The following is a 24,626-nucleotide window of genomic DNA, read 5'->3' as shown; positions in this document are numbered from 1 at the left end:
TTCTCTCCCAACTCAGTAGAGTTGGAACTATGGAAAATTAAGAGCAGATATTGGCTGTGAAATCGCAATAGCAATTTGAGTGCTGAACGGTGATTATTCCGTCTTCCCTATAAATTCAATACGATATGGTTCTATATTACAGAGTATGGAATGTACATAGTAACTTTGCATCACATTAAAAATATGAATCAATTCTTAGTGATATCAGTGCAAAACTATAGTACTTCTACCTACCATAAACTGGTAAATCCTGCATGCCCCTATGTTGTTTGAGCACATATGTCATAATACTTCACCTATCACATTTTTCGGTTGCTTGCTGTCATAAACAACTCTATGTTGACCATACCAGTTAGCCTTCATATTAAATTACTCAAGATTTATTGATTTTCTCCCATTTTCTCACAGACACTCCTTGTTTCATATAAAAAGCTTGCTTAAATGTCACAGGACCTTCTCTTATCACTACTCTATTAGTATCTGTATTATTTTAATGCTGAAAAGCTCCAGTCAGGCCCCACTGTGCTCAATACACTACACACAAATAACAAAAAGATGGTCCCTGAGCCAAAAAGCTTACAGTCTAGGCTTACAGTCTAAGCCTATATGACGAGAGATGACAGGCGGTACAACAAACAGACACAGGGGAACACAAGGTAAAAGTCACATTATGCAGTGAACAGAGGAGAAACAAACAGAGGGAGATTGCCTGGGGGAAGAGCCCACACAGTGTTTTGCCTTTCAGGATTCTGCAAGCAGTAAATATATCATCTAAGGAGGCTCTTGATACATTACAAGGTAGGAAATATGGATAGTGAGGGATCGGCTGTCGTGACCTGCCTGGGATGTGCCATGTTTGTCTTTCTCCTGGAGGATAGAAATGACTTTGCAGATTATGGGGCTCTGGGAAGAAGGATAAAAGAGTTTGGGGAACAAGTGATGTTCTCATCCATCCTCCCTGTTGAAGGAAAAGGCCCAGGCAGAGATAGTCGAATCGTGGAAGTAAATGGGTGGCTACACAAGTGGTGTTGGCAAGAGAGCTTTGGCTTCTTTGACAATGAGCTGATGTTCCAAGAAAGCCGGATACAGTGCTGGGATGGCCTTCATTATCAACTACTGGGAAGAGCATCTCTGGACATCGTCTGGCCCACCCGATCAGGAGAGCTTTAAACTAGGTTCTATGGAGAATGGTGACAAAAATCGGGACAATGCACATCTAGGCTCAAGTAATGAAGACAAGGGGAAGGGGCTAATTTCTGGAGAAGGAGTATGGGGAACAAGCAGGATGAACTGAAAGCCATGGTATATGAAGAAAATTATGACTTAATTGGCATCACAGAGACCTGGTGGGACAACTCCCATGATTGGAGTGATTTGATCAGTGATCACATATCAATGATGTGTGGGTTATCACCGGAGATGTTGTAGAGAGGAAGATCCTGAGAGCACCATTTCCCGAAGTGTCCTTGGAGGGGCAGGAAGGCCTAAAAAGGGGGACATGGAAGGTGTATACATTGGATGTGGGGATAACTGGTTTCCTTTTCCTGAAGGGGGCTCAGTTTTCAAAAGTTTGGGAAAAGCTACCTGAGAGACAACCATCACTGGCCTTCCACAGTTGGTGCCTTTCTTGCTAGAAACCAGGACTTAACCATTAAAACAATCTCACATCTGTGCATTATTCCTGATGGTCCATTGCTAAGAGAATTTGAAGAGGTGCCAAATGCTTGTGTCTTCATCATATTTCCTGCCCCTTATTTAGGGTAGATTCTGCCACTCTTACTCACACTGAATAATCCCTTACTCCACAAGTAGTCCCACTGAACAAAATGGGACTGCTCTTGAAATAAAACACCACTCAGTGTGACTACGGATGGCAGAATATAATATCTGTTGTGCTGACAATATTCTTCCTCTGATTATCATGCACATTTGCTAGATTTGTGGTTTCCTCATTAGCCTAACCTGATCAATAAGTATTTCTGAAATAAGCACATGGACCTTGGTGCTGCAGCACTGAACCAGATGAGTGATGTTAATCATGATGATATGTCAACTGTTACAGCCACAAAGACCTACGCAGTGTCATGGAACTATTTGATTTGCAGTTATTTTGCTATACTTTCAGCTACATTAGGGATTAGGAAAATTAGGACCCAGAAACACTGAATAGCCATAGAATTGAACAAATGAAATAGTGGTATGTGTCTATTGTGATCCTTTTATCTTTTTGCAGAGACCTACCTAGTAGAAAACCTAGCAGACAGAAAGAATGAATCTAGTGAACAACAGCAAAATTATTACTGAATGAAAACTCACATAACAGTGCTTCGCAGTTGCAATTACCTTTGGCCTGCAGCCGGCTGTGAAACTGGCAGATAGCAGCTGGTCTTCTGGTCAGATAGTGCCCTTAAGCATGTAGTTTGGCCAGCCAGAAATGTTCTGGAACACCTCCAAAGTGTATCTGACAATCTTGCAGTTTCATGTCTGCTGATATTGGAAAATGTGTGGTGACTTACTGCTTTTTCTTCTACAAAGCAAATGGGGCTGCATGAGTGAGTGGCCATCTGATACTCCATGAACGTGACAACCAAAACCTGGTTTTAGCATACCAAACTTTGGGTTGGGCTTGGGATGAGTTCACAGACTTCTTGATGGATGCTGACTTAATTCCTTTGTGATACTGATAGCTACCCAAGTATCTTTTAAATATACTGCTTAGTATCTTTTAAATAATGGTAAGCATGATCATAGTGAGTAAGACTACAAATGAGGGTACCATATTTTCTACCCAACCCCTCCCGCTCCCCATTACAGATATGATTAAGAGTCATACGTTTACAGAACAACCTACCCAACCTTTTTGATGTCTCTCTCCAGAAAATATAAAACATGTCTAAAGGAGAAAAAACATGAGTTCCACTGGTGGAGATCATGCAGGGCCTATTCTAAAGTGAGTTAGCAGGTTCTATTCAATATTACAGCAGTTACTGGCCTTGTCCCAGCCCATTTATGTAACCATTAAGTGGGTGGAGCCCATCATGTTGCTTTTTGTGGACAGCAAAGAGTACTGCTAGCACATAACCTTTGATGTCTAAGTATGATAAAGTTACCTGATCCTATCTTTCAGAACTATACCTTTGCAGGTGACTGATGTTACCATATTTCTTTGTCAACCAATCTCCCTTTTATGCAAAACAAACACCCTTTATGGCTTATGCCAGCCACTCCACACACCATCGGTGCGCAACCATATTTAGGCTAGCAGTACAACACTGATAAGTCTCATAGATGCAGTTTCAAAGGGTCAGTCTCCCTTAACATGCACTTATCCCACCATTACAGTTGCCACATACAGTTTATGGATAGTCAACGTAACACAGAATTTGGTCCATATGTTTGAAATGTGTATATTAAGAAAAGGAATATGGCCGATAAGTGACAGGGCAGTGGAGTTAAAGAGAGTAAAAAGGATGAGGACTACAATGGTGGAGGCAGGTGGAGAAAAATGGAGTCTAGAACCAGAGAAAGATGCAGACCAGGGAGAAAGGACCAGCCCTCAGAAATGGAGAGGTGCTTCAGAGGAGAACATCAGTCCCAGCAGAGCATCGCTGCGGGCTCCAGCGCTGCGAGTGCCAGAGAGCCAAAGGGGGCCAGGAAACCGATTTGTTAAATGTCTAATATGTTTCCATGCCACCACATTTCAAGTTTCCTTTTTAGTTAGAAAACCTCCCAGTTTTTGCATTTTCAGTATTTTTTCTTAGACAAGGACCCAGGAGAAGGGGAGATGTGTGTATTTTATTATATAACTATTTTTGTGAGCATGGTGGGGCATTTGCAACTCTATTGACATTTAGAAGAACTTTGGTGGTTGAGGGTTGGGGTTTTTTTTTATTTTTTTTTTATTTCCCTACCCCTGGTTCAAATTTAAGCATCAACCTATCTCAGCTTCATCAATGTATTTATTTGTATTTTTTCCTTCATCATAATAGGCCAGATTATGATTTTCTGATTCACACTGGGGAGGAGTTACTCCCCTCCCCCGTAATCCCATTGGTTTCATACGAATAACTGCTCATCACTGTGAATGAGGGGGTTACTATAGACCCAAAGTTATTTTAATAGTGATTTTACAGTGTAGCATAATCTTCTTTAACTCTCATCTTTCAATTGGAGAGAGCATGTCTCTCAATGTGTCCTGAAATCTAGGCCATTCTTTTGTGACAGATGTTGGCAGTGCCGTTTCTGCAGCGTATTTAATGAAGTTCTCATGGGCTGAAGTGTTTTTTTATATTCTCTTTTTTGTTTTTTTGTTAGCAGCTACTTCTTTGATTCCAGCAAATTTTCTTGTCCCTTCAGCTCTGCAGGGAGCTCCGACTCACTCTGCATTTCAAATTGACTGGCTCCAAGTTTAAAAGATTCCTGTGGTTTAACACAGAAAGCTTGTAATGGGTGTTTGGAAACTGAAAAACAACTTGGAATCATTTTTCTGAACTAAAGTCTGATTCTTTTTTCCTTTTTGTCAATGTGTAGGTCTCGCATGACTTTGCAATCAACTTTAATGAAGACAACCCAGAATGTGCAGGTAACACTCGCATTAAGGAAAGCAGATTGCTGTACTTCCGCCATATGCAAAGTGGCGAGTGATTCTGGGAGCTTCAGCTTGTAGTGTCCAACATGAGATGCCCGATTTTTAGAAAGTGCTTAGCCTCTACACTCTGAAAATCAGATTGTTTTTAAAGTATGTCAAGTTGGACACCCAGTAACTGAGGCTCCCAAAATCACTCGACACTTTTGAAAACTGAGTTTCCAGTGTTTCCTTATTTTGGCCCGGATACTCAGCTCTGGTTAAGGAAAACTCTGCACAGCTCAGGATGATGGGAGATGCAAAGGCAGTCTTTGCACTCCCTGGATCCAGGGCCATCTGTGTGCACGGCCAGTCCCCTGACATAATTTGACTGCTGTAAATCACACCAACTGCATGTGGGGTCAAGGGCTCAGAACAGCAGCTGTGGATCACTGTGGCATAAGACACTCCTGACCATATCCCCTTTCCCTTAGTTACTCCAGCGATGCAGCACAACTTGGTCCCAACTCAATGCAGAATTTGGGCCTTTGATTTCTAGCTAAGACCTGAAATTAAAAAATAGCACTTACTGCTAATCATCAATAGTTAAAGGATAAAATTGTTGATTAGATTTTGATAAATGTGTTGTAGTTATCAGTGATGGGCAGTAATGATTGATGCGTTTACACTAATACGTAGTGACATAACTCACTGCTTACTTTGTACAAAGTATTAGAGAGAGAGAAAGCACACTAGAGATTTAGAATATTCTCTTTTTATCAGCAGAGGAGGGAGTATTGAGGGATCCCATGAGAACACATAAGAACACAAGAATGGCCATTCTGGGTCACACCAATGGTCCATCTAGCTCAGTATCCTGGCAGGTGAAAAGCAAAGGGACGGGAGAGACATTCCATAGTTGTGGTTTGAACTTACCATTGGCTTGTTTATTTTGTTAGTTTTTTTGTTATTTGTTTTACTTTGTCATGTTCTGTATTTAGGACTCAGTCATCTAATCAATTAATATTTAGACTGCAGGGATATTTAAGACTGAGAGGTGTAGGAAGACATGATGCAGCATGGGAATGTCCGAGGGAGAATTTTAAAACCACACTCAAAAAAACCTCCAAAAAAAATCTCAAAAGGGCTTATCAAGTATAGCATAGTGGATTATACTCTGATTTGGGGTTCAGAACATGTGGGTTCTAATCTTGCTAAGCCAACAGCCTGGTGGGTGACCTTGGGCAAGTCCCTTCACTTCTCTTTGTCCCACTTTCCCCATCTACAAAGATATAATGATGCTTATCTCCTTTGTAAAGCACATTGAGATTTACTAATGGAAATTGCTATATAAGATCTAGGTATTATTATTATTCAGTTCTCCTTGGTACCATTAAAAATAATTCCAGTTGGATGAAAGTGATAGAGAGACCACAAAGCATCCAGTTTAATCATTTGTTGCAACTCCCCACTGCCTGCCACTGACTCTTTATTAATTCCTGAACCAATTATTCTGTGATCTCTCTTTCAGCTTCCTTAAATACCCTATATTTTAATTGTCAGAACCCAATATATTCTGTAACAAGAGGGTACTTCTGGAAAAAAAAGGTGAAATAAAGAGTGTAAAGGCCCCACTTTTTCCCATATAATTTATTTTATACTTACAAAAATCACAGAAAACACAGCTAGTGTGATAACAAGTTCTTGCCTAATGCTTTTGGTGCAGACCAATAAATTGATGACTCCTATGGTGAAAAAGCATTCTTCTGATTCACTTAGAAGTAAAAAAGGAAATCCCATTTTGTATGTGAATAGCAAACTGTCAGTGGCCATTAGGGTACACTGACATCAGGATAAAAGTTAAAGTGTCATTCTATTCTGAATAGTGACTGAGTAAAGATCGCATCTCCTTACTCAGAAAATCAGCAGCTAAAATAATGTTTATTGGTTTTTACTCCTATTAGCACTTTAAGCTAACACAGCTAAGAAAGTAGGAACTGGATTATTTTCTTAGTTGCACATGAGCAGAATTTCTTACTAAGTTCCAATCAGTTACACCTATGCAAACGCATTAAAACCACTGAAAACTCTTACGGATGCACAGCTGTAACAGAGAGCACCATTTGGCCTGCAGAACCTTTATTATTGGTGGTCATGCATGAGATGGAAGGAAACCCAGCTTGATTCTTTGAGTGCACAGTAGGTTTGCAGGCTAGCATTTAAAAAAAACGTTATTTGTAAACTGAACACATTTGATATGGAAATCGTTGGGGTAAACAATAAATATTGAACCCCATGATGCCATTTTTTATGGAGTCACTTTTTAGAAGAGAAGCAAGCTTTGAACACTCTGGGTATTTAAATTCAATTGTTTTTGTGCATGCTCACATACTATTTATTGTTTGAGAAAGAAAGGTAACTGAGAGGTTGTAGAGCCTGCAATATGAGCAATTATCTTTGCTTTCTTTTTGTGTAGCTCCACACACACTCTCTTTGCATTTAAATAGCATACTTTATCCAAGGAATTCAACGTGTATTACAAACCTTTATGAATTACACTGTGAAGTAAGTTGTATGTAAGTTAATAGGACAATCTGAAAAACAAAGGGATGTTCAAGGATGACAAACAATCCAAGAGGTAATAAACTTTAGGCTAATGGGCATTTTATTATAATATGACAGGAGAGTAAATATTTTCTGATGGCTATTGCTTGAGGATATAGGCGAAAAAAGGTATATTTAGTATACCTTCCCCTTTCCTGGTTCAGAGAAACCCTTTGAAATATACCAGACTCCATGGGATAGGATTTATTGTTGTGTATTTTAATATATTTTTATTAATAAATATAATATATGCATAAACTTTATGTTTTGTGTTTTTATTTTAATAAAGTTTGCAGGCCTTAGTGGAAGAGACAATAAGTAGATCTGGATCAGATCCTCATCGGTTTAAAACTGGGTGTTAAGCAAAGGGACCCCGAAGACAAAGGATTTCCGCTCTGCTATGTGTTGTCCTATCTAATTTAACCTCTCTGGAGTTACTGGTGAAAAGTTTGTAACATGTAGTAGGCTTACAGTCTAACCAATAATCACAGCTAGAATTAAAGAGCATTCTTTTAACTTGTAGTGCTGTAAGTGGCAGGGAAAATAAGCTCAGTAGATACATAACTGGCTAAAAATCAAGATGTTCTATTCTCCATAGAATTTGTATAATGTAATTACAGCCTCCTTTGAGTTGTTATGGTTGTTTATTGGGTCACTTTCCACAAGTTCCATTGAGAGTTCCTCTTAGGTACAAGATCAGTTTAGGATCAGTGAAATAACATCACTGTTCGGCCTCCTTCTTCAAAGTTCTTTGGTCCTTTACTTTCTTACTAACCCTCCAGCCTTGTGCTTTGGGAGTTCTAAATTTTGAAACTACTGCACTTTGCATTAACACACCAGGAAATTCCTATTCTCAAGGAACAGGAGCTGAAAATACCAGTACCTGAGCTCCAATCTTTACACGGTGTCTGCAAATATAATTTATCTTGATCTGCCTAAGTTCCCACTTCCCAGAGATGAAAGAAGAGTGACACCATGTCCAAAAATGGCTCCTTCTTCATCAAGACCTGGTGACTGAAGTACATTTTGCAGTAGACAGCAAAGTGCCTTTCTGTTTCCTTTTAGCTTTTACATTTTTTGCTCAGATTGAGATTTAACTTGTGGGAACCATTATTCAAATTAACCTTGAAAAAATATTTTCCATAGCACCAGGGAAATGTATTAACAAAGAGGGAGCCTGCTGATAGCTGCTTTGAAGAAGCAGAAGTAAATCTTACTGTAAAAAGAGAGAGAACTGTCAAAGGGGTATCATCTTTTCATCACTAAAGTCTATATTCCTTGAGTATGCACATTCACTGGTGCCCAAGTGATCACTTAGCGTCTATGCTGAAGATGATGAGTCTAATGCATTTGCAAATTGTGCATGTTAACTCCAACACAGTACAGCTAATCCCTGCAAAATGTGTACTAAGTGCTGGTAGTAAGGAGAAGAGCAGAGTAATGAATTATATATTACAAAACAGCTATAGGAGGTCAGGGCAGCCGGACACAGCTTCTTTGAAACAATCTTGCAAATTCACACCTGTACAGAATAAATTGACTGAGGCAGTTTATTCCTCATGTGCTAGAATTGCACCAAATCATTTAAAAATTGATCAAGAGTCTTTAATTTGCAACTTAAACATGGTATCAGATATGTGCTCTTTGTTACCTTCCTTCTTAACTTTCTCTGCTTGCTCATTTTTATATAAGGGATACAAGGAGTCGTTGAAGCATATCAGAGCTGCCTTCCTAAGCTACAGCTTTATGGGCCAACAAACATTGCTCCCATCATCCAGAAGGTGGCTAAATCAGCCTCGGAGGAGACTAACACCAAGGAGGCATCGGTAAGAATAGCAGCAAACTGCAAGCTATGCTAGAACCTATTTGTCTTACTATATATTGGATCTTTGCTAGTCAGTCATGATCTGCGTCATTTTAATATACCGATATATGAATAATTTCTCAATGCTGCTATATCTTAGCAGCCTCCATAAATGTCTTCACATAAGACAAATAGAATCAGGGTCACATAGGTGTCCTGTACTTGACATTTTCTCTGATAAATATTCCCAAGTTCAGTTCTAAAGCCTGTTTTTTCCCCAATCGAATGTAATATAAATTGTGGCATGATGTCATATCAGGAAAGATTGGGCCTGATCCTCAGCAGGGGTAAGCTGGTCTGGTTCCCTGGAAGTCAAATGGCTACCCTTGAAGCCAATGGAGCTATGCCCATTTACATCAGCATGGGATCCGACCCAGAGGTCTAAAAACCTTTCTGTGACTAGCTCACATAACTCTGTGAGATGCTTGGATGGGAGGTGCTATAGATGTGCACAGTGTTGTTATCACTGTTTTATACATGGATAAATAATCACACAGGAGAGGCCAAATGACATGCTCAAGGCCCACAGCAAGTTGGTTATGGCGACTGTGCCAGACCCTGACACAATGATCCTTGTGAGCTTACTCCAGAATTTCATGACAAACATCCCACAGAAAAGACACAGAGCTCCATTCATTGACCGAGCACTCAAAGGTAAATCCCTGCTTGCCCACCATTCCTACTAATCATCTGTCATTTTTATACAGTGTGGGCATTTTCTTCATATTGCCTGCCATTTTTTTCTGTTTTCACATTCCGTCTTCACCGTGTTACAGCGTGATTTCTGCCAAACCACTTGATAGCCAGTAGATCATTGATGCGATTGCACTAGATGCTTAGATACTAGAGTGATGGGTGCTACAAATGATTAGGAGGCACAGATTTTATTTAGAACTTACTGATTTGTAAGAACAAAAGAGCCATTTTGGAATGAAGTGGCCTGATTCTCCAATGCCTTTCACCTCATGCAGCCATTTGTATCTGTGCAAAATGCTACCAAATCGGGATGGCAGCATTTTGTGTTCACTTTGCACAGGTGTAAATGATAGCATGAAGGGCAAAGCATTAGGGGTAGGCCCTAAATACATTTGATCTTAGGAGGCAAAGGTTTAAAAAAGATGGCCTTGTCACAGAGCCCATGCTGGAAGCTCCCTTGTTTCTCTGGGATCATATTCAACTATGGCTGTAGAACTTTGTTTGCTTTTCCCATCATGAAGTGTTCTGTTGCTTTTAACAATAGTAAGAAAAGCCTGCACCTCTCCATTTGTGATAAGACCCATGACAGTTTCTTTCAGCTGAAAGACCTAAGTACAGAATTTATTTTAAATGTGACTGAAATACGTTGTACTTATTCTCCCTCTGCCCAGCAGGACTCAAAATGAGGGAGGGAAAATGTGTTAGTGCTGTGAAGCATCATCTACAATTGGCTCTGAAAAATGTGCAGGAATAGCATTGATGTTGGAGTCAGAGATGAAAGAAATTCTTGCATGCCGCTGAGGGGAAGAGGATTGCACTGTATATCATGCCAGAACAGATCTGTACAATGGCACCATTGTCATCACCACAGCTAGGGCTTTCCCAGAGTTTTCTTCTTCTGTCTGGTATATAGCTGCAGTAGTGTTCTCCACGCAACAGTTTTAAATAGAATTGTTTAATGCAGAGGAAGATGAATGAATTACGGCATAGTTTAGTCCTTAGGGGCTAGACTTCTTAAAAGAATCCACTTAGGGTGACCAGACAGCACGTGTGAAAAATTGGGACACTTCTTTTTTCGAAGGGGAAGGGGCGGTATAGTTGCATACATAAGACACAGCCCTTAATATCAGGACAATTTTGATATTATTGGGACATCTGGTCACCCTAAATCCACCAGACAGAGTCCATCTAGTCCCAGGACATTACACTGAGAGTCTGAAGACCTGGGCTCTCTTCTCAGTTCTCTTACTGAATTAGAGTGTGACATTAAGCAAGTTGCTTCACCTCTCTGTACTTCAGTTTCCTCATCTATAAAATGAGGATATTAACCCTTAACCACCTTTGTTAAGGGGGTCTGGATGAAAAGTAGCGCATGTGTAATAAATAGTATTATTATATTGTATTCAGTTTTCATTTAAAACGTAACTATAATCACCGCTCCACAGTTGAGATGTCCAGGTTGAGAGGATGGCTGCTGATCAAAATATAGAACGCTGTGGGCTGTATTTATAAATAAATAAATTAATGGAGATATCCCATCTCCTAGAACTGGAAGGGACCTTGAAAGGTCATTGAGTCCAGCCCCCTGCCTTCACTAGCAGGACCAAGTACTGATTTTGCCCCAGATCCCTAAGTGGCCCCCTCAAGGATTGAACTCACAACCCTGGGTTTAGCAGGCCAATGCTCAAACCACTGAGCTATCCCTCCCCCACCCAATTTTGCACATTGGACTCCAAGGATCTATTATAACTGTGTTTAGATAGAAAAGAAAAAACACATTTATTTTACTTTGCAGCATGACTCTTCAGGAAAAAAAATCTTTGTGTGTTTTGGTTTTCACACACGAGAGGCAATGAATGTGTGTGTGTGTGTGTGTGTGTGTGTGTGTGTATACATTTTATATATGGATAATATTACAGCTCAACTTTAACTATATGGAGTTTCTCTGCTTTGTTCCCACACGCACCGTGACTCAGTTCTACTACTGCCTATACAGGAATCAGTTTCCTTGTAAAGTACATTCATAAAGTGCACCCCAGCTGCCTTGCTGTCCAGAAAGGCCCAAGTGCGAGTCATTCTTCCTCATTTATCAAATGAATCCCATTTCATCTAGTTCAGTGTAACTCAGAGTAGGGAAAGGAACTGACAAATGCACGAAAATGCTTAATCTCTTTTAGAAACCTGAGAATGACTCAACCTCCCCTCTGGGTTTGAAAGTGGATTTGAAAAAGTTCCTCATTCTCTCTCCACTCCCAAGTCATATTTCCTCTCCTGGGGGAGCCCCTGTCACGCTCCTGGACAAACTAGGAACCCCCCCATGCATTAGTCCTCCCCTGAGTGCCGAGAGATGGTAAAGCAGCCTCCATTGCGCAGAAAGCTGCACTCACCCTACCTACCTGACAGCAATGTTGGCTCCCTAAACAGAGCTGTTGTGATCTCCATAACAGTTCTTCCCCAGTTTCAGATACTGGAATGCAGCATCTCTCTCTGCCTCTTTTCTCCTTCCATTGGTTCTCAGCAAAAGAGTGTAGTCAGAAACCATCAGCAGAGGAAAGTGAGTCACGTAGGGATCACAAGGCAAGGGGGATCCAGACCAGTCAAGCCTCCAAGCAAAAGTCCTGACACCCGCCATGCTCCTAGCAGCCAGGAATCCACCATTCTCCTCAACATAGTATTCCTCTTGGCTTCCCCTACCTCCTGGAAATTAGCCAAACCCCAGTTAAAAAACACCTGAAGATAATTTAGGGGTAACCCCAATGGAGTTTGATTCCTGTGGGATGCAATCTACCTCTGAGAACATTTTTTTTAAAAAAAACAGACTTTGTCCAAAGCCATGGTTTATGGTTGCCATAAACGTGCATTAGAAAAAGCGAGGAAGCTTAAGATAAAGGTTTATATAACCAATGACATTTCCCCCTGCTCTTCTCTCCTTCCCCAACCCACAGCAATATTTCATCTTGCTGATTCTGACGGACGGCGTGATCACAGACATGGCTGACACCCGGGAGGCCATCGTTCATGCCTCTCACCTGCCTATGTCAGTCATCATCGTTGGGGTTGGAAACGCCGATTTCAGCGATATGCAGATGCTAGATGGCGACGATGGGATTTTGAGGTCCCCCAAGGGCGAGCCTGTTCTTCGAGACATCGTTCAGTTTGTGCCATTTAGGAACTTCAAACACGTAAGATGGATTTTCAGTCTGTTCGGTTTAGAGGCTGAGTTTCAGACACTGCTCTTAGCTTAGATTGAAACAAGAATTCGAGTGCGCCAATCCCAGCAAAATGCCAGCGTTTTATTTTGAAAATGAAATGGAATAAAGCTAAGATGCATGAGAGAGAAGGAAAAAAAGAGAGGGGAGAATAACTATATTTCAATGGGACATTGAGGTGTCTCCTGTTTGGTTACAATATAAGCCCTCAGTTCTGTATTTCTCAGTTTTTCTCCTCTCATTTATATTTGTCCTGATTTATTTTAAACCTCTGTTTTTCTTCCTTCTTTGTTTGGCTCTCGTCCCTGAGGCCTATAGTATCCCCCAGATTGGTCATTTCCACATAGAGACTGGAATCACTGTGAATTTGAGCTCACACGGTTTACATCGGATTGTTTCCTTGTCAGAATTCAGCCCCCTAAACCAGCAGAGGCAGGACCATCCATGGGGAGGGCCAGTGATTCCTTGTTGCCTCCTCCCACCTCCCATTCCGTCTCCCCAAACTCTGTGAAAGCATAGCACCTTGAATCCACTGCCAGCCACTATTACCCAGAATGCACCCTTAGGGGCTGGAGGGTGGGAGATACATTATGAAAAGGTTAAAGTGGACCAGCTTTATCTTACCTGCTAAAACTGATGGGGGAACATGGCAATGGAGTGCAGCCATGCCCTGGCCCTGCACAGTCCCGTCCCCAAGCACCTCCTCCGATGTGATAGCACCTGAAACTCTCAGAGTCAGCCCTGACTTTCTTCAGGGTCAGGGAAACTCAGGCACCATGTCACAGAAGCAACTCTCCCACATACAGTGAGGCTTCACAGGATCCCATTTTCTTCCTTCCTGGAGAGGATTGTGTGTGTGTGTGTGCCTGTGCCAACTTTCTCTTATCTGTCCTCTTTACCTCTTCTGACCTCAACTATCTCTCCTCTTTACCTCTTTTGTTCTTTCTCCAGCCTCATTTCTCTCCCTTTCCCTCTTCTTTCTCTGTCTCTCCCCTTTTTCCTTCTTACCTTAGTAAATCTGCTTCCTGTCTTTTAGCAGCAAGGAGCCTTGGAACTATGTTTTCACTATTTAATTCTAACTAGTTCTTTCCACTGTACTGTATCCTATTAACTGAATTTCTTTTTCTTTGTGGAATAGACCATGCAGCTCCTATGTACTAGTTAACCACAGTTCTGGATTTATATCCACCAAAGGTTATGGATTGTTCTGAGTCTCCAAATACGTGTCTCTTGCTTACATTTTGTTGCCCTCTGCTTTTTTATTACCAGAAGGAGATTCTCAGTTCATCTTCTCCTCTTCCAAATCTCATTTTGCCACATTTTAATGAAAAACACACATCCCTCCTACACCCACAAGGTCCCATTGCGACATTCGCCCCAATCTCACAGAATAACCTGGTTTCTCTCATCTCTCCAGCTTTAGTTTGGGGTAAACTTAGATTCTGGGAGGCAGATCCTCAGCCAGTGTAAAACTGTCATAGTTCCACTGAAGTCGTCAACTATTACTTGTCAGTGCTACTAAGCCAGCTATTAAATAGAAGCTTTAACAAGGTGTGATCGTGACCTGCTCATCATTCAAAATTCCCCTCTACAGCTAATCACAGTGTGCAGCTTTTCACTTTAGATGCAGTATATTGTGAAAGCATTGAAAGGTAAGTTATTTGAGTTGGTACTAGCCCTCCTTTTAGTTAGTTGAAAACATGTTTCCATGAGGAACTGGCAAAGCCAGCTTCTTTTTCTGTTTTTAGTGCCATATTGTGACTTTAGGACAGAGCTGAAATCATCCTTGATTGATCCTGACCATTGCAATTCTTTCTGGACACTGAATATATTGTGGTGCTGATGGTAACTTGTGAGAGAGTCTGATCTTCATTGCCAATTGTGGGTAAATTACAAGTATCTGTTGTCTTTAGTAGTTTTAGGTTAACTTTCAGAAATTTGAAAGGGTAGCAATCTTGGAAAGTTATTTTGCTCATTAAAAGAAGAGAAACTTGGTCTCTCTCTCTATAGATATACACAATATTCTCTCCATATCAGAAGACCCCATGTAACTTATAAAGCATGGTATTCAGTCTCTTTATTGAGATCTTGAGTGTCTCAGCTTAACACTTTAAGGTGCACAAATGCCAGTGTAATAGGTGCAAAATAAATGCTTGTGATGATAACCACCTCTTGATAAATCTCTTTATTATAGGAAGTACCCACGATAATGTTTCTGTTAGCAAGGTGGGGTTCCTTGCCTGCCTACATTTGGACAATACTAGCCTAACTGAAAATCTACCTCATGGGTCTATTAGAATAACTTGTTGGATCACTATAATTACAGGAGAAAGAGGTGAAGTCTGGAAAGGAGAATGAGTAAAAATGAGCATATAAAATCGATCCCTGGGGGCAGGTATTGATTCAGAAAGGCACTTAAGCATAATCATAACTTTCAGCACATAAGTAGTCTCATTTAAGTGATTGGGATTACTCACAAGCTTAAAGTTAAGCATGTGCTTAAGTGCTTTGCTGGATCAGGACTTCTGTAGGAAGTGAGTATTGTCCTTTGTTAGTGTTCATAGTCATTTTAATACCAACTGTATAATTTCATTATGAAGGCCTAATGCTATGAGGTGCTGAGCTCTTCCTGCACGCTGTCACTTAGCACCTTGGAGGATAACATTTTTATATTTGTAAGTTATTCAGCGCAGGGACCATGCCTTCTAGACTAGTCTCTCAAGGATAATGCACACCTTGATGCTGTAGAAAGAATTATAATAGTGGTGGTTCTTAGCAAATCCTAGAATCATGGGACTTTGATAACAACCCAGGTAGTCACTACAGTTAAAAACAATGGTCCACAAGTATTGTGCATCTTGACTAGATTCCACAATTAGCCTGACTGCTATGGGGTAACATGAAAATAAAGAGAGAAAATGTTTTCTCTGGACTAAACTGAATTTCTGTCCTCCAAAATTATCATCATCCAAACATTTGTGTGTCATTCTCTAATAAAAGCAGAACAGTGATGCCCATGAACAATTGCCAAAATGTATAAGAATATGAAAATCGCGTGTAACAAATGGCATTCTGCGATGGAGATTTTAAGCATTGAATTTTTCAGCTTTTTGGACTCATGATAGATGTACCATGCACAAATCTGATGCAGCCTGTGGATCGTTTTCCGTTTTCCGTTGTGTTTAACCATAAAGCCTAACAACTGTGACTTAATAACACGTATCACGGAAGAGTGTGGAAAGCCAAGCTCCTACCTCTGCAAGGAGCAATGTTTTGTACTATGCTTTGTAATTAAAGATTAAGCATGGTGAGCCTCTAGAACTGAATCAAAGTCATTTGTAATGTATACCAATTATCATCAGAGGGAAGTATTTTCCCACTGCTGGCTGAGTTGATTGTTGTGTATTAACCATCAGTTGAGAAGTATTCATCTTGAGTTGTTTGTTGCTACAATGCTGTTCAAGTGTATCATTAAATGCAGGAAAAATGTTATAGTGAAAATTAATTTATCATCTGTGTTAAATTCCTATGAAGAATTACTCTTATTTTTTATCATTGATGAAATGCCATTGGAGCACATGTGCTTTACAGACCAAAGACATAAATAAGGTGTTGTTCTTATTTACACAAAGACCTCTTTACACCACTTTGGCCTTAAAGCAGGTGCACATTGCCAGAGCAAGGAGAATCAGGCCCATGATCCATACACTGAGAAACTTACCAGCTAGGGCCCCAATTCTGGAATGAGATCCACCAGAATGGACTCTGAAGTGAATGGGACTCTGTAATGTGAACCCACAATAAAGGGTCCATTTACGGAGTTGATGCTTTCGTTAAATAAAACTGACACTAACAGAGAGAAGAGGTGATGATGTGGTGGGGCAGGAGTATTGGTATTGAACTGATTTTCAGAAGTATTGAATGCCGCCCCCACCCCACATTAAAGTCAATCGGAGATGCTTTGAAAACTGAGCCATGTAAAGCCCTGTGGATTCTTGGTTTCGCATTGCACATGTTGTATAAGTTCCTTTGCCTTTCTGTTCTTTATATGAGTCTATTTGTGTTAATTTGGCCCGGAGGTGGCGGTCAGTGTAGTAACAGCGCTTGCGTATTTGGGGCGAATTTTCCCAAAGTCTCAGCCCTGGCCTAAATTTGCTGCTCTTCCACTAAAGTCAATAGGTGTTTTCTATTGATTTCAGTGGGAGCAGAGTTAGGCCACTGCTGAACACTTGTGAAAATGCCACATTTATCCTTCTAAAGGGATTAATGCTGAAGGGCTTTGTAACTTCTTATACCTGGAAAAAATAGATGTACGTGTTCTGTCCCCAGAAGGGTTTGTTTTGCCTTGTCTGTTTGTTTATGCAGAAGTGTCTCATGCATTTGAACACTTGACTGCCTCTGCAGATTTCAGTTCAAATGTCATAATGTGAAGCTAATTCCCTTTTATTTTTTTTACTGTTTTAATTTTTTTTACATTACCAATAAAGCACAAGAACTCAAAATGCAGATATTAGTTTTGCTTCCTCTAATTTATGCCAGGATTTCCTCATTATTTATATACTTTGTTACTATTAAATTAATCTAAATTAACTGCATTTTTTTCTGTACCTTTGGATTGGCATGTTTATACATATAAGTAAATGTAGCAATCTCTAATGACAATGTGTGGCCTATGCACATGCAGACGGTCACAGCTATGGAATCTCTCTGCATTTAAGGGTCTTTGAATGAAAATATGTAGCACGTGCAGAGACACTGCCACTAGGTTAGACCCGTAATTTACATTTGGGTTGTTTTATGGCTTCATGAAGCCTATCAGGGAAATGTTTTTCACATTTGTTTTAATTTCAATAAAAACATTTTTATTTGAATTTAAAACTTCCCCCAGAACTTAAACGAAGGCTTCCCTTTCACATGGTTGACTTTGAACGCAGTGGAGTCGCTCACATGCTTACCATTAAGCTCATGCTTAAGTCTTTGTAGGATTGGAGCCTAAAAACTAAAAACCTAACTCGTTGAGTTTTATTGTCTAGACCGCTTAGGAGCGAAGGGTAAACAAACAGCAGGGATGGTGAAAAGTAAAGTAGTCTTTTCACATTCTTTTAAATCCTCTTCAATTTGACAGTCTCATAGTTAACACAGACAAGAGAATTTTGACCAGGCAATCCCTTTAGTTCTGACTTGGCCCTCTCATGGACAGCAGTCAAGCAAAAATATACAGTGGTACAGCAATTGCAGTGTAATGTCCTCATCCCACACTCAGAACTGAGCAGGTGGCTGGGCAAAGCCTTGAGGACTTTAGTGAGGTTTTGTGCAGGTGCAGGGGTGTGCTGACACAGAATCACTTGCAGTACTAGGCCCTGAAATAGCGTCATGTACTTTGATAGCTATTGGTCTGTTTTTATTCCATGCTTATGACCATGAACTCCCAGCGCCTCTGGTTATAAGACCAGTCGGCACCTTTTGCATAGCGACAGGTTAACACTGTGTTTTCTACCATTTCCTGCAGGCATCCCCAGCTGCACTAGCAAAAAGCGTTTTGGCTGAAGTTCCAAATCAAGTGGTGGACTATTACAATGGCAAAGGGATTAAACCAAAATGTATGTCAGAGTACGAGTCTTCCAGGACACTAGCGCCATGAACTTCCCCGCACACTTTTACAGAGCTCAAAACTGCTACTACTACAACTACCGTACTTTAAAACAAACAACAAAATAGCACGTTTTGGTGATTTTTAACTAAAATAATTTTTTTTGCATGTGTAGCCTAAAGGCTTGAATCTGTTAAGCAGTTGTTATTGTTGAAAACTTTTTATGGGAAGAAGGAAACTAACTCTTTACAGCATGTCGCCTTGAAATAAAAAGTTATCTGTATCTGGTTTTTATACAGGTTTGTTGAAATTTTGCTAAATTTCTTATTATCTTTCCACTGTAAAGCATTTTGAAACATTTGAGAGCAGATAGCCAAAATACCTTTGGTTTTATCTGCTGAGAAACGAAAGATTTTTCAAAATGGCAGATGCATGAACTGTATTTTGCATGTTTAAAATAAAAACAACACAGTTTTGCAGTTGTTGTCTTTATTTCTCTCTTGCCACAAAGTTGCCTGCTCTAAATCCTGTATTTGGCACACTGTACTTCAAAGAAAGAATGACCAAAGCATTCTAAGACACTTCTGAAAGACTACGCCCCAAAGCATGGACAGTTCTAATGACAGCAGCTTATAACAGGGGTGCCCAAACAAGCCCAGCCAGCCTATGGCTTCATTGACAATTGTCAAGAGCCCAAGGGCATATCTGATTAGTGTAACATGAGCAGACTATAGCTGCATTCATCTTTAATATAGAGGTATGGTCCTCGAGGACTACATGTGCTTAAGTGCCATGTTCCATCTTGATCCACGCAACTTGACTGGCTGGTACGTGGGCAACATTTTGGCCACCTTTGATTTATAATCAGGCCTGTTTTTGAATTGTTTTGTTTGTATCTTTCATTTCATTCACAATACCAAATTTTTGCGTGGAGCACTATCCAAGACAGATGTTGCATAGCCTAATTTTGACAAAGAAAATAGCTTGAAGGCTTCGTTGGTACAGAGTTGCTTGTATACAGTGAAAAAGCTGTTTTATACCAGAAGACTATTAGACCTACTTTTTTAATAGGGTGAGGGAGGAAAATAACAAATTGTGTTCAGATTTAGAATCTCTCCATTTACAAAAAAACAGGTTATGATTTCTAGTGTCTGAGGTCTAACATCAAGTTTTGCAAAATACACAGCAGCTAAATACACAACCTGTTAGAGGATGATGGTGAAATTTTGGCCAAAATAGCTATTTAGGGTGAGACATTTTTCCGAAGCCCTCAGTATTGACCCAACTCTGCTCCCATTGAAGTCAATGAGAGTTTTGCCATTGACTGCAACAGAATCAGGCTAATGGTGAGTGCTTTGGAAAATTCCACCCTTACTCTGTAGTTTTCTTAAAATGTGTTTAAAAGCATGGATTTCTGCATAATATATAGTTTTCATTTTCTTGTTTTCATTTAAAAGTACTTTCTAAAGAATCAGTTTTGATAGATGGTTTGGTACCATTCAATGAAGATAATGTATATCTGTAAAGTGTGTCCAGCACATTTCACTTCTATTCCATCTGTGTCCTTGCAGAGTAATTTCGCTAACTGCCTAATAAGTATTCCTTCAGGTGATCTGATGTTGAACAGCAAAGATATCTGTTGGCCAATTTTACTTGGTCATAGGTGTAAATTGTCTATAGATGTCCCAGGCGATAGATCTCAAATCCATTTTTTCATTTAATGGTTGACTGTGCACTTAGGGTCTGTGTCAGCTGATATCAGCTAACACCAGTGTGCAGCAGATCTCTCCCTCTAGGGTTCTATTTTTGCAAGAAAATACAATGATTTCTCCTATTATAGACTACCCAGCTCTGCCAACGCATCTCATTACTGACCTATAACCCCCTGGCTTTCCCAGGCCTGATTTTCCTCTTTTTTGGATCTTTTTTTCTACTTCCAAAGGAAGCCTTGTCAGCTGTGTGGTTCAAGCACAGAACTGGAATTCAGTAGTTCTGTGTTTCTCGCTTTGCCACTGATTTATTGTGTGATCTAGGGCAAGTGGTTTAATTTCTTTGTGCTTCAGTGTCCTTATCTGCAATGTGGGATGATAACTTTTAATGAGTTGAACCACAAAGGAGTGTTGTGTGACTTAATTCATTAATTTTTGGAAGATGCTTTGAGATCCTGAATGGCAAGGTGCTATACTCAGTTAAAGAAAACATTTTTTCATGACCTATAAATTCAATAGCCAATTTCTTTTTCTTGTCAGGGTCTTTTGTCAACTTATAGAGAAGAAACTGTATCAATGTACATTGACTGCATATAGCAATGACTGCTGCTTAACTAAAAGGGTGAGATGGTACAGGGACAGTGAGTGAGGACCAAGAGAATAAATTCACTTTTTTTAAAGGAGGAGAGTTAGTAGTATCAAGTGCTAAAGCGTCTCTAAATAATGATCATTGATGTAGTATTTTGCTACCTACCTAACTCTGTCAGAATGACACAAATACACAAAATTTGGAAGAGATGTAAACCAAGTGCATCAGGGCTTAAACCAATCTCTGTTAGCGATCAGGATATGTGAGGAGCACATTTATCTACTGTGGGGATCCTACCCCTTCCTCTGAGTATTTCTACACAGCAACTGAGCAGGGTGATTCGCAGCAAGGGTAAAAATGCGTGTACTAGGTCGGCCCGAGCCACGGCCTAAAAATAGCCGGGAGGCTGCAGCAGTATAGGCTGTGGCTCAGGCTAGCCATCCTCGTCTGTATCCCGGGGATTGGGCGGGATTGCAGCTAGCCCAAGTTGCCACCCGGGTGGCTGTAACCAGACTGCTATTTTTAGGTGCTAGCTAAAGCAGAGCTAGCATGTGTATGTCTACCCACACTAGAAATTACACCACCCAGCTGTTGTGTAGACATATCTTAAAGCATCTGGTTCTGGCCATAGTTGGAGACAGGATACTGGACTAGATGGACTGCTGGTCTGATCCAGTCTAGCGGTTCCTATGATCCTATCTATTGGTATTGCACCTATTTTCTGTTCAACAGAGTCAATGTTTAGATTCATAGATTCTAAAGCTAGAAGGAACCATTATGATCACCTAACTCACCTACTGTACATTTAACATAGCCAACTTGGTATTCCATGTCACAGATGACATAATAGAGCACTGCTGTGCATATCTCAACCTCCATAGGTGTTTGGGAACTCCAGGTTCAGTTAGTAATGCTTGGTGGGTGGGGCATTGCTCACAATTTTTTTTTTGGTGGGGAGGGGAGTTGGTCTACACCATGATTTCGCAACTTATGGGGTGGTGAGCCTGGGTTGGGGAATGGGAGGCAGGGGTCACAACTCTCCTTTTCTTCATGTACAGATGGGAAGGGGAATCGTGACCCTTTCTTTTGTGGTAACATGAGGTCCCAGGATGGAAAGGGGTGGGATCTACACATTTACATGATTCCTCTTTTGGATTTTTCCTGAAGAGACCTATTTTTCAATTGTTAGAAGTGAGTGAGAAAGATGAAGTGCAGTGAATGTCTGAGACAGCTAGAGCCATTCTTGCAGTCCTCTTCTGTGCTGTGCACATTGGTTTGTGCAGTGGAGACAGAAATCAAATAGCATCTCCTTTCTTTATAAGATACTGTCCACCTCAGTGCTCAAGGCTCCAGATTTCAGCTAGTCATTCCTTCTTGCGCATTGTTGCTTTTCACAGACAAACACAGTGAACCTTGTCTTGCGGGATCAGCAAAAAATTGATTTCCTAGTAAACGTATTCTTGTTGAACCAAACTATAGTGGAGATTTTGTGGTTACCCTGAAGTGGTTACTTACATTAGGTCAGAAGGTCACTTACTGGAGGTGTTTGTGATGGGTTCCCCCCAGGATGCCACCTGGAACTGGGTTACCACTGAGCCCGATGACCCAACTGCCTGGGCTCCCTCTCTCACTGTGCTGCTGTGACAAGCTGCAGACCCACTCCCGGTTCTACACTTCCACCAGCATTCGCACAGGTAGGGACACACCCAGCTGCAATCACATGCACGCTCTTTGACTAGAGGCTGCACGAACCAACAGTAGAAAGACTAAAGCCAAGGTAACTGTCAGCTCCCCAGGCATGCACTCCCTCTGGAGCATAAACCCAAAATTATACCGTCTTGCGCTGCATAGGGAACTGTACAGCATAAACTCAGAGGGTTCGCCCCTCCTACCCCCCCCCACACATTCAATGTGGAGAGGAATATGCAACAGCCTTTGCCCCTTGAGCTACAATTTCCCATGCACTTCACTCCAACTCACTAGTTTAGATAAAGCAAAAACAAGTTTATTAACTACAAAAGATAGATTTTAAGTGATTGCAAGTGACAGCAAACAGATCAAAGCAGATTACCTAATAAATAAACAAAAACACAAACTAAGTCTAAGATACTAGAAAGATAGGATATGAATTAGCAAATTCTCACCCTGGCTGATGATACAAGCAGGCTGCAGATTCTTAAGGGACAAGCTGCACTTGCTTTACAGCTTGGAATCCCGAGGTCTTTCATACACAGGCTAGAAATCCCTTTAGCCTGGGTCCAGCACTTACCCCTGTTCAGTCTTTGTTCCTCAGGTGTTTCCAGGAGTCTTCTTGTGTGGGGAATGAAGAACAACAGACGATGTCACTCTCTGCCTTATATCACTTTAGCATATGGTGGGAACCCTTTGTACCAAACTTAGTATGTGAAAAAACACCGACATCCCAGGATGGAGTCCAGAATCATGTGGCCTGGTCACATGTTCTTGTAGAGTCATAGCAGCCATTACTTACAGGCTGTCTGGAGTGTTCTCAGGAAGGCTCACAGGTGGTAGATAAGCTTTTCTTAAGGCCTATTGTTTTCTCTAATGGCTCATTGCCCTGAATACGCCCTTCCCAACCAGCTATCCAGACTGAAAGCATCTTGTCTAGTGGGCGTCACCCGGGTGTAAGTACATTTGAAATACAGATACATAGTCAATAGTCATAACTTCAGATACAAAAATGATACATGCATACAAATAGGATAATCATATTCAGCAAATCGTAACTTTTCCAATGACACCTCACATGACCCATCTTGTACAACAGCATCATTATTATTCTCTAAAGTATATCATAATAATATCACTATGAAGAATATGTGCTGCAGTGTCACAGTGTTATGTTTAGGTTGCACAATATATGATTACCTAAATACCAGTGTTGAGATATTGGTTGTTGAAACGGATACCATATACTGTAGTGTATAAATTGTCTATCAATTTCACATGTATTGGAGACTGTATATGAAAGTTTCATGAGAAAAATCACAGAACCTGCAGAGCTTTCTGTTGGTTGAACAGAATAAAATTTTGAGTTCTGAAAAATACATAGCCATCACCAGGAATTGAATGAAAAAGAGTTTGCAGTTCAGGTTTCAAACAGCAAACTCTTCTGCCTCAGTGTATAGCAAAGGCTTCCCATGTTACACGTAAGTACTTGAAAAAGCACATGCACACTACTGAAAAATCAGCTAGAAATCCCCATCAGTTCATTGACCTACAGGGATTCCAACATGTAAAATGATCACGTAACCAAATATAACTAATACATGACTTGATGTGAAACGGTGTGCTGAAAGCATAATTAGCCACATGGCAAAAGAGTTTTAATTTGGCTTTGAGAAATAATTTATTACTCAGGCCCAGTTCAACAGATGCTAAAGGCTTTGTGATGAGTAATATCATTAAATGTACAAATACAGCTCACAAATTAGTATTTCTCACATTTCCTTTAATTCAATTAGGCTTTCAGGGTGACCATTCTGTCTTAAGGTTGGACAGGTCAGAATTCTCTGTAGATCCTTTGAGCAAACTCTGACAAGTCTCATCCATAGTCCTTAATTCATAAATGCATCATTTTAATGTCTGATGGGTCCTCTATCAGGGACTGTATCCTGTCTTTGTGGGGCAATCAGTGATCTAAAATATCTTCTTTTTCTGTCTACTCTGATCCTGAGTCCCTATTTTCTGTCTCAAAATTCTGTCCGTTGGTCTGTTCAGAATATTCAAAGATATTTATAATCACAATTGGTTTAATACACACATTAAAATCCATAATTC

The 24,626-nt window shown here is 40.5% G+C and overlaps 1 protein-coding gene across 5 annotated transcripts in view; it reads left to right on the top strand.

Annotated features, from left to right (window-relative positions):
* CPNE4 (copine 4) overlaps positions 1 to 19,006 on the top strand; it is a 320,518-nt gene extending 301,512 nt beyond the window's left edge. For all 5 annotated transcript variants that reach the window (XM_034760919.1, XM_034760923.1, XM_034760922.1 and 2 more), the window contains 4 exons: positions 4,531 to 4,582; positions 8,861 to 8,994; positions 12,674 to 12,910; positions 18,447 to 19,006. In XM_034760919.1, the coding sequence (XP_034616810.1) occupies positions 4,531 to 4,582; positions 8,861 to 8,994; positions 12,674 to 12,910; positions 18,447 to 18,578 (555 nt within the window). In that variant the 3' untranslated portion in view covers positions 18,579 to 19,006. The remainder of the gene's footprint in view (positions 1 to 4,530; positions 4,583 to 8,860; positions 8,995 to 12,673; positions 12,911 to 18,446) is intronic.
* The last annotated feature ends 5,620 nt before the right edge of the window (positions 19,007 to 24,626 follow it).

This window comes from Trachemys scripta, chromosome 2, assembly GCF_013100865.1.
Source record: "Trachemys scripta elegans isolate TJP31775 chromosome 2, CAS_Tse_1.0, whole genome shotgun sequence".
Classification (NCBI taxonomy): domain Eukaryota; kingdom Metazoa; phylum Chordata; order Testudines; family Emydidae; genus Trachemys; species Trachemys scripta.
Note: the sequence above shows the minus strand (reverse complement) of the source record. Positions and strands in the feature narration are given on the sequence as shown.